This window comes from Camelina sativa, chromosome 14, assembly GCF_030686135.1.
Source record: "Camelina sativa cultivar CO46 ecotype springtype chromosome 14, ASM3068613v1".
Taxonomy (NCBI): Eukaryota; Viridiplantae; Streptophyta; class Magnoliopsida; order Brassicales; family Brassicaceae; genus Camelina; species Camelina sativa.
The window spans coordinates 20542816-20554717 of NC_141893.1; the positions used below are offsets into that span (position 1 = coordinate 20542816).

The window sequence follows — 11902 nt, forward strand, 5'->3', positions numbered from 1 at the left end:
ACTTTGAATCAATGTTTTATCGGTTTTAGCCTCTTTCGGGACAAAATGGGTAAAAGTGGTGTCTAAACACTCCAAATTCAACCCGAACTTTTATAATTAGTTAAAAGAATTGGATTGCTACATATTTTGACCCTAGAAAGAGTGACATAGCTGTTTACTGCTTTGAATCAATGTTTTTTCTTCGTTTTAGCCTGTTTTCTCGATTTAAGCTTGTTTCGGGATAAAACGGGTTTAATTGTTGTCTAAACGTCTATGGGAATGTGACCAACTTGACTCGAGTATTTGAAGTCAAGAAGGCGATTAACAGTCTCCACCAAGAAGACTTGGAGTTCACAAAGCATTTTGGGAAGTTTAGGTCACTATGGGCCGAACTTGAGATGCTTAGGCCAAGTACAATCGATCCGGCCATCCTCAACGAGAGAAAAGAGCAAGACAAGGTCTTTGGCCTCTTACTCACTCTTAACCCGGTGTTTAACGATCTCATCAAACACATCCTTCGTGGTGATAAGCTACCCACCCTTGATGATGTGTGTTCCCAAGTCCAAAAAGAACAAGGTTCACTTGGTCTCTTTAGTGGGAAAGAAGAGTTGGCCACCGCCAACAAGGGGACTTACAAGCACGAGGACAGGAGGATGGTGGTATGTGATCACTTTAAGAAGAGAGGCCATGTGAAGGACAAGTGCTGGATCCTTCACCCTCATCTCAAACCGGCTAAGTTCAAGGCTAACCTCTCGCAAGAAGGGCCTAGCGGTCAAGGTACCGGTGCAGCGAACCAAGGAGGGACAACAGCCACGGCCACGGCCGCATCCTACGGAGATCTTGTGAGGAAGTCAGACCTGGAGGCCCTCATCAAGTCCATTGCTGAACTAAAGGATTCCGGTATCTCTTTCTTTGCCTCAAAACCTAGTAACTCCCTTGTTGTTGACTCAGGTGCTTCTCACCATATGATAAGCAATCCTAGTCTCATAAACAACATAAAACCAGCTGTAGGGAATGTTATTATTGCCAATGGGGACCGTATACCAGTTAAAGGAATAGGAGATTTGAAATTGTTTGATAAACACTCAAAGGCCTTCTTTATGCCTACTTTCACATCTAATCTTCTATCGGTTAAGAAAGCTACTACTGATCTCAATTGTTATACTATATTTGGACCTAATAGTTTACATTTTCAGGATATTGAGACTGGAAAGATCCTTGGATAAGGGGAGGCTAGAGGAGATCTCTATGTCCTAGAGAAAACTTCACCAAGTTCTTCAAAGTTGTTTTCGTTTATTTCAAATCTTAGTAGTGACTCAAGTGATGTGTGGCATGCTAGGCTAGGCCACCCTCACTCTCATGCTTTTAAATTAATGTTGCCTAATGGTTCCTTTGATCACTCTAAGTGTGAGGCTTGTATTCTTGGTAAACATTGCAAGTCAGTTTTTCCTAAGTCTACTACCTTATATGATCATTGCTTTGATTTGGTACATTCTGATGTGTGGACATCTCCTTGCCTATCTAGAGATAACAACAAGTATTTTGTGACCTTTATTGATGAAAAATCTAAGTACACATGGCTTACCTTGTTACCATCTAAAGATAGAGTCTATGATGCCTTTGTTAATTTTCAGAACTATGTCACTAATCACTTCAATGCTAAAATTAAGGTACTAAGATCGGATAATGGAGGAGAATACACAAGCCACAAACTCAAAGAACACTTAGCAAAGCATGGCATACTACAACAAACAAGTTGCCCATACACACCACAACAAAATGGAGTGGCGGAGAGGAAGAACCGTCATCTCATGGAAGTGGCAAGATCAATGATGTTTCACACCAATGTCACAAAGAGGTTTTGGGGAGATGCGGTCATGACGGCATGTTACTTGATCAATAGGACACCAACCAAAGTCTTACAAGACATGTCACCCTATGAGATATTAAACAAAATTAAACCTTCTCTTGATCACTTACGTGTGTTTGGGTGTGTGTGTTTTGTGTTAATACCAGGAGAACAAAGAAGTAAGCTCGATGCCAAAAGCACTAAGTGCATGTTCATCGGCTACTCAACAAGTCAAAAGGGATATAAGTGCTACGATCTTACCACTGGCCGTACGCTTATCTCTAGGGATGTGAAGTTCTTCGAACATCAAGGATATCATGACAAGAAGGATTGGGACAGCTTGAAGGACCTCTCTCAGCCCACCTCTGATCGGGCGACTAACTTGCGGTTCCTTCTTGGTCACCTCGGCATCACAACACCACCACACGTCACTGAGCCGAATCACTCTGAGCCGTGCCCACCGCATGACTCAACATCATCACACCTACCCGAAGAGGAGTCTGTCCACGGTGCTGAACCAGACATGGCTTCACCAACGGCGACCATCACTGAACAGACAACCGTTTGTACTAATCAGGAGAGTGAAGAACATGATGAGGCTGCCCCACAGGAATCTCGGCCTTTGCCGAGACGCAGTGAACGCATCAGGTCTCACCCGTCAACCTAGAAAGAGAAACGTGTGTATTATAACAACCAAGCTGTCGCTCATCCTATCTAAGCTGTATGTTCGCTTAACCTGGTCCCATTGGACCATGCGGCCTTCCTCAGCAAAATTGATGCTCACTTTGTTCCCCAATCCTATGAGGAGGCCAAAGAACATAAGGAGTGGCTCAACGCAGTAGACGATGAAACGGGGGCCATGGTACGTAATCACACGTGGGACGAGGCAGATCTCCCAAAAGGAAAAAAGGCTGTCAGCTCCAAGTGGGTGTTTACCATCAAGTATCTTAGCACTGGTGAGGTGGAACGCTACAAGGCTTGCCTGGTCGCTCGTGGTTTCACACAAACCTATGGCCTTGACTACACAGACACATTCGCTCTGGTCGCTAAACTTCACACTGTCCGTGTCGTTCTCTCCCTTGCTACGAACTTGTCTTGGGACTTATGGCAAATGGACGTCAAGAATGCGTTCCTTCAGGGGGAGCTTTCCGAAGAAATCTACATGCACCCTCCACCGGGTCTGGAAGATATTCTTGCTCCGGGTAAGGTGCTCCGACTCCACAAGGCCATCTACGGTTTAAAACAATCTCCAAGGGCATGGTACCATAAGCTCAGCTCCACTCTTCGCGCCCATGGCTTCAAGCGGTCAGAAGCTGATCACACCTTGTTCACCCTTCGCTCCGCCAATGGCCTTGTTGTGGTCCTGATCTATGTGGATGACATCATTATCTCCGGAGATGATAGGGAAGGTATTGACACCACCAAGGCCCTTCTTAACTCCTCCTTTGATATTAAAGATCTTGGTGCGCTCAAGTACTTCCTTGGGATTGAAATCTCTCGCTCTCCGGAGGGTTTATTTCTCTCCCAAAGAAAGTATACCCTTGATCTTTTACATGAGACAGGTAAACTTGGAGCTAAGCCGGTATCTACTCCACTTGAAGAAGGATACCAGGTCAAGCGAAAGGGGGAGATGAAGCAGACACCAAATGCTCCGGCCACCAAGCTGGCCGAACCATATGCGGATCCGGGGAGATATCGTAGGCTTGTAGGGAAACTGATCTATCTCACAATCACACGGCCGGACTTGTGCTATGCCGTTAACCAAGTTAGTCAACATATGCAAGCACCGACAAACTTTGACTGGAACACGGTGGAACGGATCATGTGTTACCTAAAAGGGAGTCCCGGCCAAGGTGTTTGGATGGGTAAGAACAACAGCACGGAGATAGTAGGGTATTGTGATGCGGATTACGCAGGTGACACGATGGACAGGAGGTCAACGTCCGAATACTGTACGTTTGTTGGAGGGAACCTGGTAATGTGGCGATCAAAGAAACAAAAGGTGGTCTCATGCTCAAGTGCCGAGTCCGAATACCGGGCCATGAAGAAACTCACCAATGAACTCACATGGCTCAAATCACTCCTCAAGGATCTTGGGTTCGAGTCTAATCAACCGATCACAATGCACTGTGACAACAATGCCGCAATACACATTGCAACCAACTCAGTCTTTCACGAACGGACCAAGCACATTGAAGTGGATTGTCATAAGGTTCGAGAGAAGATTGAAGAAGGGGTGATCCTACCATGTCACACACCAAGTAAAGACCAGTTGGCAGACATCTTCACCAAGGCTGCAAGTCCCCAAGTTTGTGAATATATCTATGGCAAGATGGGACTTGTAGACCCTACACGTCCAAGATAGACTCGTCTAACTCGTGGATATCACACTCTTTTTCCCTTAACATAGATTTTGTCCCATGAGGTTTTTCTATGCTAAGGTTTTTAATGAGGTGATACTTCACGAGTTCCAAGCTTAGCCATTCCATTTGGCTAAGCTTGAGGGGGAGTATGGACCATAATAGATCATGAACTTGGTAGTGTCCGTACGGTCTGTACGGTCACATGTACGGACGTCCGTACGTATGTGGAACAAGGCCAAGATTTACTAAGTGTAACATGAAGGAGATGAGGCCTTATCACATAAAGCCCAAGAGAAGGATCGAGAACAGCATTCTAGCCGTTAGAAGAGAAGAAGGAAGAAGGTCACGGGTCGTGAGTCCACTTGGGAGACAAGGACAGGTCGCTTTCACCCCTTGGGACCATTTCTCTCTTACCTTATGTCCCTATCGCCTAGAATGTCTCTTGTAAGGGAGTAGCCCTAGCTGTCTTCACTATTTAAAGGCTCTTAGCCACATTGTAATCGATATACTTATGGAATCAAAGATCCTCTTCACTCTCTTTGCCGACCTAACTCACATTTCTCATTCTTAGCTCTTTACTTCCACTTAAAACAACAACACTCCAAATTTAACCCGAACTCTTATAATTAGTCAAATGCATTGGATTGTTACATAGTTTGACCCTATAAAGAGTAACATAGCTGTTCACTGGTTCGAAACAATGTTTTCTCTGTTTTAGCCTGTTTCGGGACAAAATGGGTAAAAGTGTTGTCTAAACACTCCAAATTCAACCCAAAGTCTTATAATTAGTCAAATGCATTGGATTGTTACATATTTTGACCACAGAAAGAGTAACATAGCTGTGTACTGCTTCGAATCAATGTTTTCTCTCGGTTTTAGCCTGTTTTCTTGGTTTAAGCCTGTTTTGGGATAAAACGGGTTTAAGTGTTGTCTAAACACTCCAAATTCATAACGAACTCATACAATTAGTCAAATGCATTGGATTGTCACAGATTCTGACCCTAGAAACAGTAACAAAGCTGTTTACTGCTTTGAATCAATGTTTTCTTGGTTTTAGCCTGTTTCGGGACAAAATGGGTAAAAGTGGTGTCTAAACACTCCAAATTCAACCTGAACTCTTATAATTAGTCAAATGCATTGGATTGTTACATATTTTGACCCTATAAAGAGTAACATAGCTGTTTACTACTTTGAATCAGTGTTTTATCGGTTTTAGCCTCTTTCGGGACAAAATGGGTAAAAGTGGTGTCTAAACACTCCAAATTCAACCCGAACTTTTATAATTAGTTAAAAGAATTGGATTGCTACATATTTTGACCCTAGAAAGAGTGACATAGCTGTTTACTGCTTTGAATCAATGTTTTTTTTTCGTTTTAGCCTGTTTTCTCGATTTAAGCTTGTTTTGGGATAAAACGGGTTTAATTGTTGTCTAAACACTCCAAATTCATCCCGAACTCTTACAATTAGTCAGATTCATTGGATTGTCACAGATTCTGACCTTAGAAACAGTAACAAAGCTATTTACTGTTTTGAATCAATGTTTTCTCGGTTTTAGCCTCTTTCGGGACAAAATGGGTAAAAGTGGTGTGTAAACACTCCAAATTCAACCCAAACTTTTATAATTAGTCAAAAGAATTGGATTTTTATATATTTTGACCCTAGAAAGAGTACCATAGCTGTGTACTGCTTCGAATCAAATTTTCTCTCGGTTTTAGCCTGTTTTCTTGGTTTAAGCCTGTTTTGGGATAAAACGGGTTTAAGTGTTGTCTAAACACTCCAAATTCATCCCGAACTCTTATAATTTGTCAAATACATTGTATTGTCAAACATTCTGACCCTAGAAACAGTAACAAAGCTGTGTAATGCTTCGAATCAATGTTTTCTCTCGGTTTTAGCCTGTTTTCTTGGTTTATGCCTCTTTTGGGATAAAACTGGTTGAAGTGTTGTCTAACCACTCCAAATTCATCCCGAACTCTTACAACTAGTCAAATGCATTGGTTTTTCACAGGTTCTGACCCTAGAAACAGTAACAAAGCTGTTTACTGCTTTGAATCAATGTTTTCTTGGTTTTAGCCTGTTTCGGGACAAAATGGGTAAAAGTGGTGTCTAAACACTCCAAATTTAACCCGAATTCTTATAATTAGTCAAATGCATTGGATTGTAACATATTTTGACCCTATAAAAATTAACATAGCTGTTTACTGCTTTGAATCAATGTTTTCTCGGTTTTAGCCTCTTTCGGGACAAAATGGGTAAAAGTGGTGTCTAAACACTCCAAATTCAACCCGAACTTTTATAATTAGTCAAAAGAATTGGATTGTTACGTATTTTGACACTAAAGCTAGAGAATATCCTACAAGATGCTACACGATTTACATGGTTATCGTGATACCTTAGTCTCCTTAACACAACATGTGACTATAAGTTGACTTTTGCTTCCCACTTGCTTTGAGTCACCAACGGTAACAAAGGAAGGATCTAGAGACTTTGGTTTAACTTCACATGAGGCTTGTGATGCTTCGAATGGGCCTGTCTATGGTAAGTGGCTATGTTGTACGGACGGCCCTCTCAAGTTGTACGGACACGGGTGATTGTATGGACTTGTACGGACACGGGTGATCATGTTCCCAACTTATACTCCCCCTCAAGCTTAGTCATTGGACCCCATGACAAAAGCTTGAACCACTGATCACCTACCTCATTAAAAACCTTAGTATAGAAAAACCACTTGGGAAAAATTATACTTAAGGGAAAAAGAGTGTAGGCTTTCATGGTTTGGTGAGGTCCATGAGTCCAAGCTTTGAGTGTATGTATTCACATACTTGTGGACTCGCTGCCTTGGTGAATACATCGGCCAGTTGCTCGGAGCTCCCGGTGTGGCAAGGGAGTGTTACGCCTAGTTGTATTTGCTCTCGAACTTTGTGACAATCGACTTCGATATGTTTTGTTCTCTCGTGGAATACCGAATTGGTTGCAATATGGATAGCTGCTTCATTATCACAATGCATTGTGATTGGCTTGGTAGTTTCAACTCCAAGATCTCTGAGTAGATTCTTAAGCCACATCAATTCGGTAGTCAACTTGCGCATCGCTCTATACTCGGACTCGGCACTGGATAGAGACACCACCTTTTGCTTCTTGCTCTTCCAAGTGACGAGGTTGCCTCCTAGGAAGGTACAGTAGCCAGTTGTTGATCGTTGGTCACCTCGGTCTCCAGCATAGTCCGCGTCACAATATCCTTCAAGCTCCGTGTTGTTGTTGCATCCCATCCAATTGCCCTGGCCCAGTGATCCTTTGATATACTTAAGAATCCGGTTGACTATGTTCTAGTGGTGAATCTTCGGAGCTTGCATGTGCTGACTGGCCTGGTTCACAGCAAAACAAATATCCGGTCTAGTGATAGTTAAGTACATAAGCTTACCGACCAGTCTCCTATATTGAGTTATATTCTCAAATGGTTGGTCTTCTAGCTCCCCCTCACGACACACTTTGTAGTTCTCATCCAGCGGTGTACTGACCGGTCTTGATCCAAGCTTTCCTACTTCATTCAAGAGGTCAATAGCATATTTTTTTTGAGATAGAAATAGTCCCTCTTCTGAGCGACACACTTCTATCCCTAAGAAGTATTTTAACTCACCAAGGTCCTTAATATCAAAAATTGACTTCAAATATGTCTTAGTTTCTTGAATACCTACCGAGTCATTCCCTGATATGATGATGTCGTCAACATATACAAGGATGACTATGATACCTTTGGTGCTTGGGTACGTGAACAAGGTGTGGTCAGACTCGGATCTCTTGAAGCCCCGGATTGTCAAGGTCGAGCTCAGCTTATGGTACCACACTCTTGGTGATTGTTTCAGTCCATAGATTGCCTTGTTGAGTTTAAGCACCTTTCCCGTACCGATTGTATCTTCTAAGCCCGGTGGTGGTCTCATGTAGACTTCATCCTCCAATTCGCCTTGGAGGAACGCATTTTTAACGTCCATCTACCACAGTTCCCATTTCAAGTTGGTTGCAAGTGATAGGACCACACGAACCGTATGTAGTTTAGCCACCGGAGCAAACGTATCCAGATAATCCTCCCCGTACGTTTGCGTGAATCCTCTCGCCACAAGTCGTGCTTTGTAACGTTCAATCTCCCCGTCACTTTGATATTTGATCGTAAAGATCCACTTGGACGTAACTGCCTTTTTTCCTTTAGGTAAGTCAGCCTCGTCCCATGTGTGATTTGTCTCCATGGCCGTTCGTTCGGCTTGAACTGCATCAAGCCATACCTTATGATCCTTAGCTTCTTCATATGTTTGCGGTATCCAATGGCTATCAACTTGATTGAGAAAAACTTGGTGTTCCACAGGTAAATGAGCAAGCGTGCAAACAGCTTGGATCGGATGTGCTACCGCTGAATTGTTATAGTACACGCGAGTGTTCTTCCAGTTTGATGGGGCAAATTTGAGACGTTGGCTACGTCGTAGGGGGATAATGTCCTCCTCAGGATCATCTTCTTCCTCTCCAGCTTCGGTTGGTGTACTTTCCTCTTCATAATGGTCCTCAGTTTCATCATTTTGTAAGACATCTTCATCGGACTGTGTTGCGTCTATCGGGTTGGAGTCTGGTTAAGCAGCAGTTGATGAAATGGATTCTGCTTCCTCAGGTACATGAGGTTCTCCTAAAGTGTTTGGCCCAGCTGGATTCTGATTGGCCCGATCGTTTTCAACACTTAGCCGTTCAAGGATGCTCCGGAGGTTCCTTGCCCGATCTGATGCGGAAGTGGATAGGTCTTTAATCTCTTCCCAGTTTTTCTTGTCATAATAGCCTTGGTTTTCAACAAACTTAACATCTCGGGAGACTAGGACTCGTTTGGTCTCTGGATCATAACATTTTTAGCCCTTTTGTGTAGTGGAGTAACCGATGAACATGCTTTTGATACTCTTTGCATCGAGCTTATCTCTTAATTCTCCTGGTTTTAATACAAAACAAACACATACAAATACTCGTAAGTGATCAAAAATGGGTTTGTCTTTGTTTAATACCTCAAATGGTGAAATGTCTTGTAGCACTTTAGTTGGCGTGCAGTTGATTAAATAACACGCCGCAAGAACTGCATCTCCCCAAAAACGTTTTGGTACATTGGTATGGAACATCATGGACCGGGCCACTTCCATAAGGTGCCTGTTCTTCCGTTCAGCCACTCCATTTTGTTGAGGAGTATATGGGCAGCTGGTTTGGTGAATAATGTCGTGTTTGGTCAAGTGTTGTCTAAAGGCATGACTTGTGTATTCGCTGCCATTATCTGACCTTAAGATTTTGATCTTAGCATTATAATGGTTAGTCACATAGTTTTGAAAACTTATAAATGCTTCAAGGACCCTATCTTTAGTGGGTAAAAGAGTTAACCAAGTATACTTGGATTTTTCATCAATAAAAGTGACAAAATACTTTTGGTTTTCTCTAGAAAGACATGGAGAGGTCCAAACATCTGAGTGAACCAAATCAAAACAATGTTCATAAATAGTTAAAGACTTAGGAAAAACAGATTTGCAATGTTTACCAAGAATACAAGCCTCACAATCATTGTTTTTAAAGGAAATACTAGGAAATATAAGTTCTAAGGCACGATAATGGGGGTGTCCCAATCTAGCATGCCATATAGCATTGTTTGCTTTAATAGAAACTGAACTAAAACAAGAAGCATTAGAAGTAGATAGGTTTAAATCTTCAAGAACATATAAGTCATCCTTAGAGACTCCTTGTCCAAGGACTTGGCGGGTCTCAATATCCTGTAAATGCACATTGTTAGGACCAAATATAGCATAACAGTTCAAATCGGTTGTGGCTCTCTTAACAGACAAAAGATTTGAGGTGAAACTAGGCATGTAAAATGCTTTAGTAGTCTTATCAAATAATTTAAAATCACCTATTCCCTTAACTGGTACTTTTTCACCATTAGTTATAATCACATTTCCAACTGCCGGTTTGATTTCACTTATTAACTTAGAGTCACTAATCATATGGTGTGAAGCACCAGAATCGACTATAAGCGGTTTAGTTTGATTTAAGGCAAGATAGGTGTTACCGGAGGCTTCCTTGAGAGCTTTGATAAGGGCATCAAGGTCGGACTTCCTCACCAGGTCAGAAGTTGCTGCTAGAGCAGTTCCATGTCCTTCGGTGACTCGCTGATTTTGGTCAGTGATAGTAGGCTCCACGGTAGCTTGATGTGCCCTCGGTCCTCCACGGTTGTTTGTGGATCGGTTGACTTTAAGATGTGGGTGGAGTATCCAACACCGGCTCTTGAAGTGACCAGGTTTCTTGCAGTGGTCACACACTGGAGGATTCTTGTCATCATGCCGATAGTAGCTCTTGTTTGCAGCCGCTACTTCAACCTTGTTAGCGGTTATAAGTTCGCCTTTGTTACCAAACAGCCCCATGGAGCCATGCTCCTTTTGGATCTGGCTACACAACTCATCTAGGCTAGGGAGCTTATCTGACCTCAAGATATGTTTGATGAGGTCATTGTAAGAAGGATTTAGTGTGAGGAGTAGGCCGAACACTTTGTCTTGCTCTCGCCTCTTGTTCAGTATGGCCGGCCTAAGCATCTCATGTTCAGCCCAAAGTGACCGAAACTTCCCAAAGTGTTTGGTGAAATCCATGTCTTCTTGGCTTAGGTTGTTAATGGCCCTCTTGATCTCAAATACTCGGTTTAAATTGCTGGTGTTACCGAACACATTTTGTAATGTGTCCCATAAGTCTTTGGCTGTTTCACAGTATGAGTAAGCTTCGAGTATTGGAGCATCGAGATAGTTCTGAATGATGGCTAGGACACTTTGGTCTTCTTGGAACCACTTGTCTTCGCCACCCTTGACAGCTTCTTTGCCTTCTTGAGCTGTCTCTTCCTTTGGTGCCTCACTCGATGTGATATGAGCCCAAAGTCCTCGGCCACATAGTGCCGTTTTTGTGGTTCTTGCCCATAGCAAGTAATTCTCTCCTTTGAGAGTAACCGGAACAATAAAGGTCTTGGTGCCTTCCATGGTGGTTTGTCCGCTGGTCAATAGTATTACCCAACGGTTAAAGATAATCAACGTTTGAGGTTGAAGGCAGAAATGAAGAGGAAAGGTAGAGCGGAAGTTTGTGGTGAGTGTAAGATTTTAGACTAGGAATAACAAAGCTCTGATACCATGTAAGTTTAGAATTCGAATATGAGATAGAAAGGGGTTGAGTGTAATCGAGTGAGTAAAAGAGTGTAAGAGAGAAGTGTAAAGTGTAGAAATGAGAAAGAGAGAAAATATCTCTTCTTACTTGATTTGGTTCATCGGTACACACCTAATATAGACACTAAAGCTAGAGAATATCCTACAAGATGCTACACGATTTACATGGTGATAGTGACACCTTAGTCTCCTTAACACAACATGTGACTATAAGTTGACTTTTGCTTCCCACTTGCTTTGAGTCGCCAACGGTAACAAAGGAAGGATGTAGAGACTTTAATTTAACTTCACATGAGGCTTGTGATGCTTCGAATGGGCCTGTCTATGGTAAGTGGCTATGTTGTACGGACACGGGTGACTGTACGGACTTGTACGGACACGGGTGATCATGTTCCCAACTTATACATACAATTAGTCAAATGCATTGGATTATCATAGATTCTAACCCTAGAAACAGTAACAAAGCTGTTTACTGCTTCGAATCAATGTTTTCTTGGTTTTAG

General features: G+C 42.5%; 1 protein-coding gene across 1 annotated transcript; it reads right to left on the reverse strand.

The window, feature by feature from the left end:
- Positions 1–8180: 8180 nt before the first annotated feature.
- On the reverse strand, positions 8181–10787 carry LOC147928456 (uncharacterized). Its single transcript, XM_087486156.1, has 2 exons — positions 9743–10787; positions 8181–8803 (listed from the first exon to the last, which is right to left on the reverse strand). Exons 1-2 carry the CDS (start codon positions 10785–10787, stop codon positions 8181–8183), a joined length of 1668 nt encoding a protein of 555 aa, XP_087342282.1.
- Between the last annotated feature and the right edge of the window lie 1115 nt (positions 10788–11902).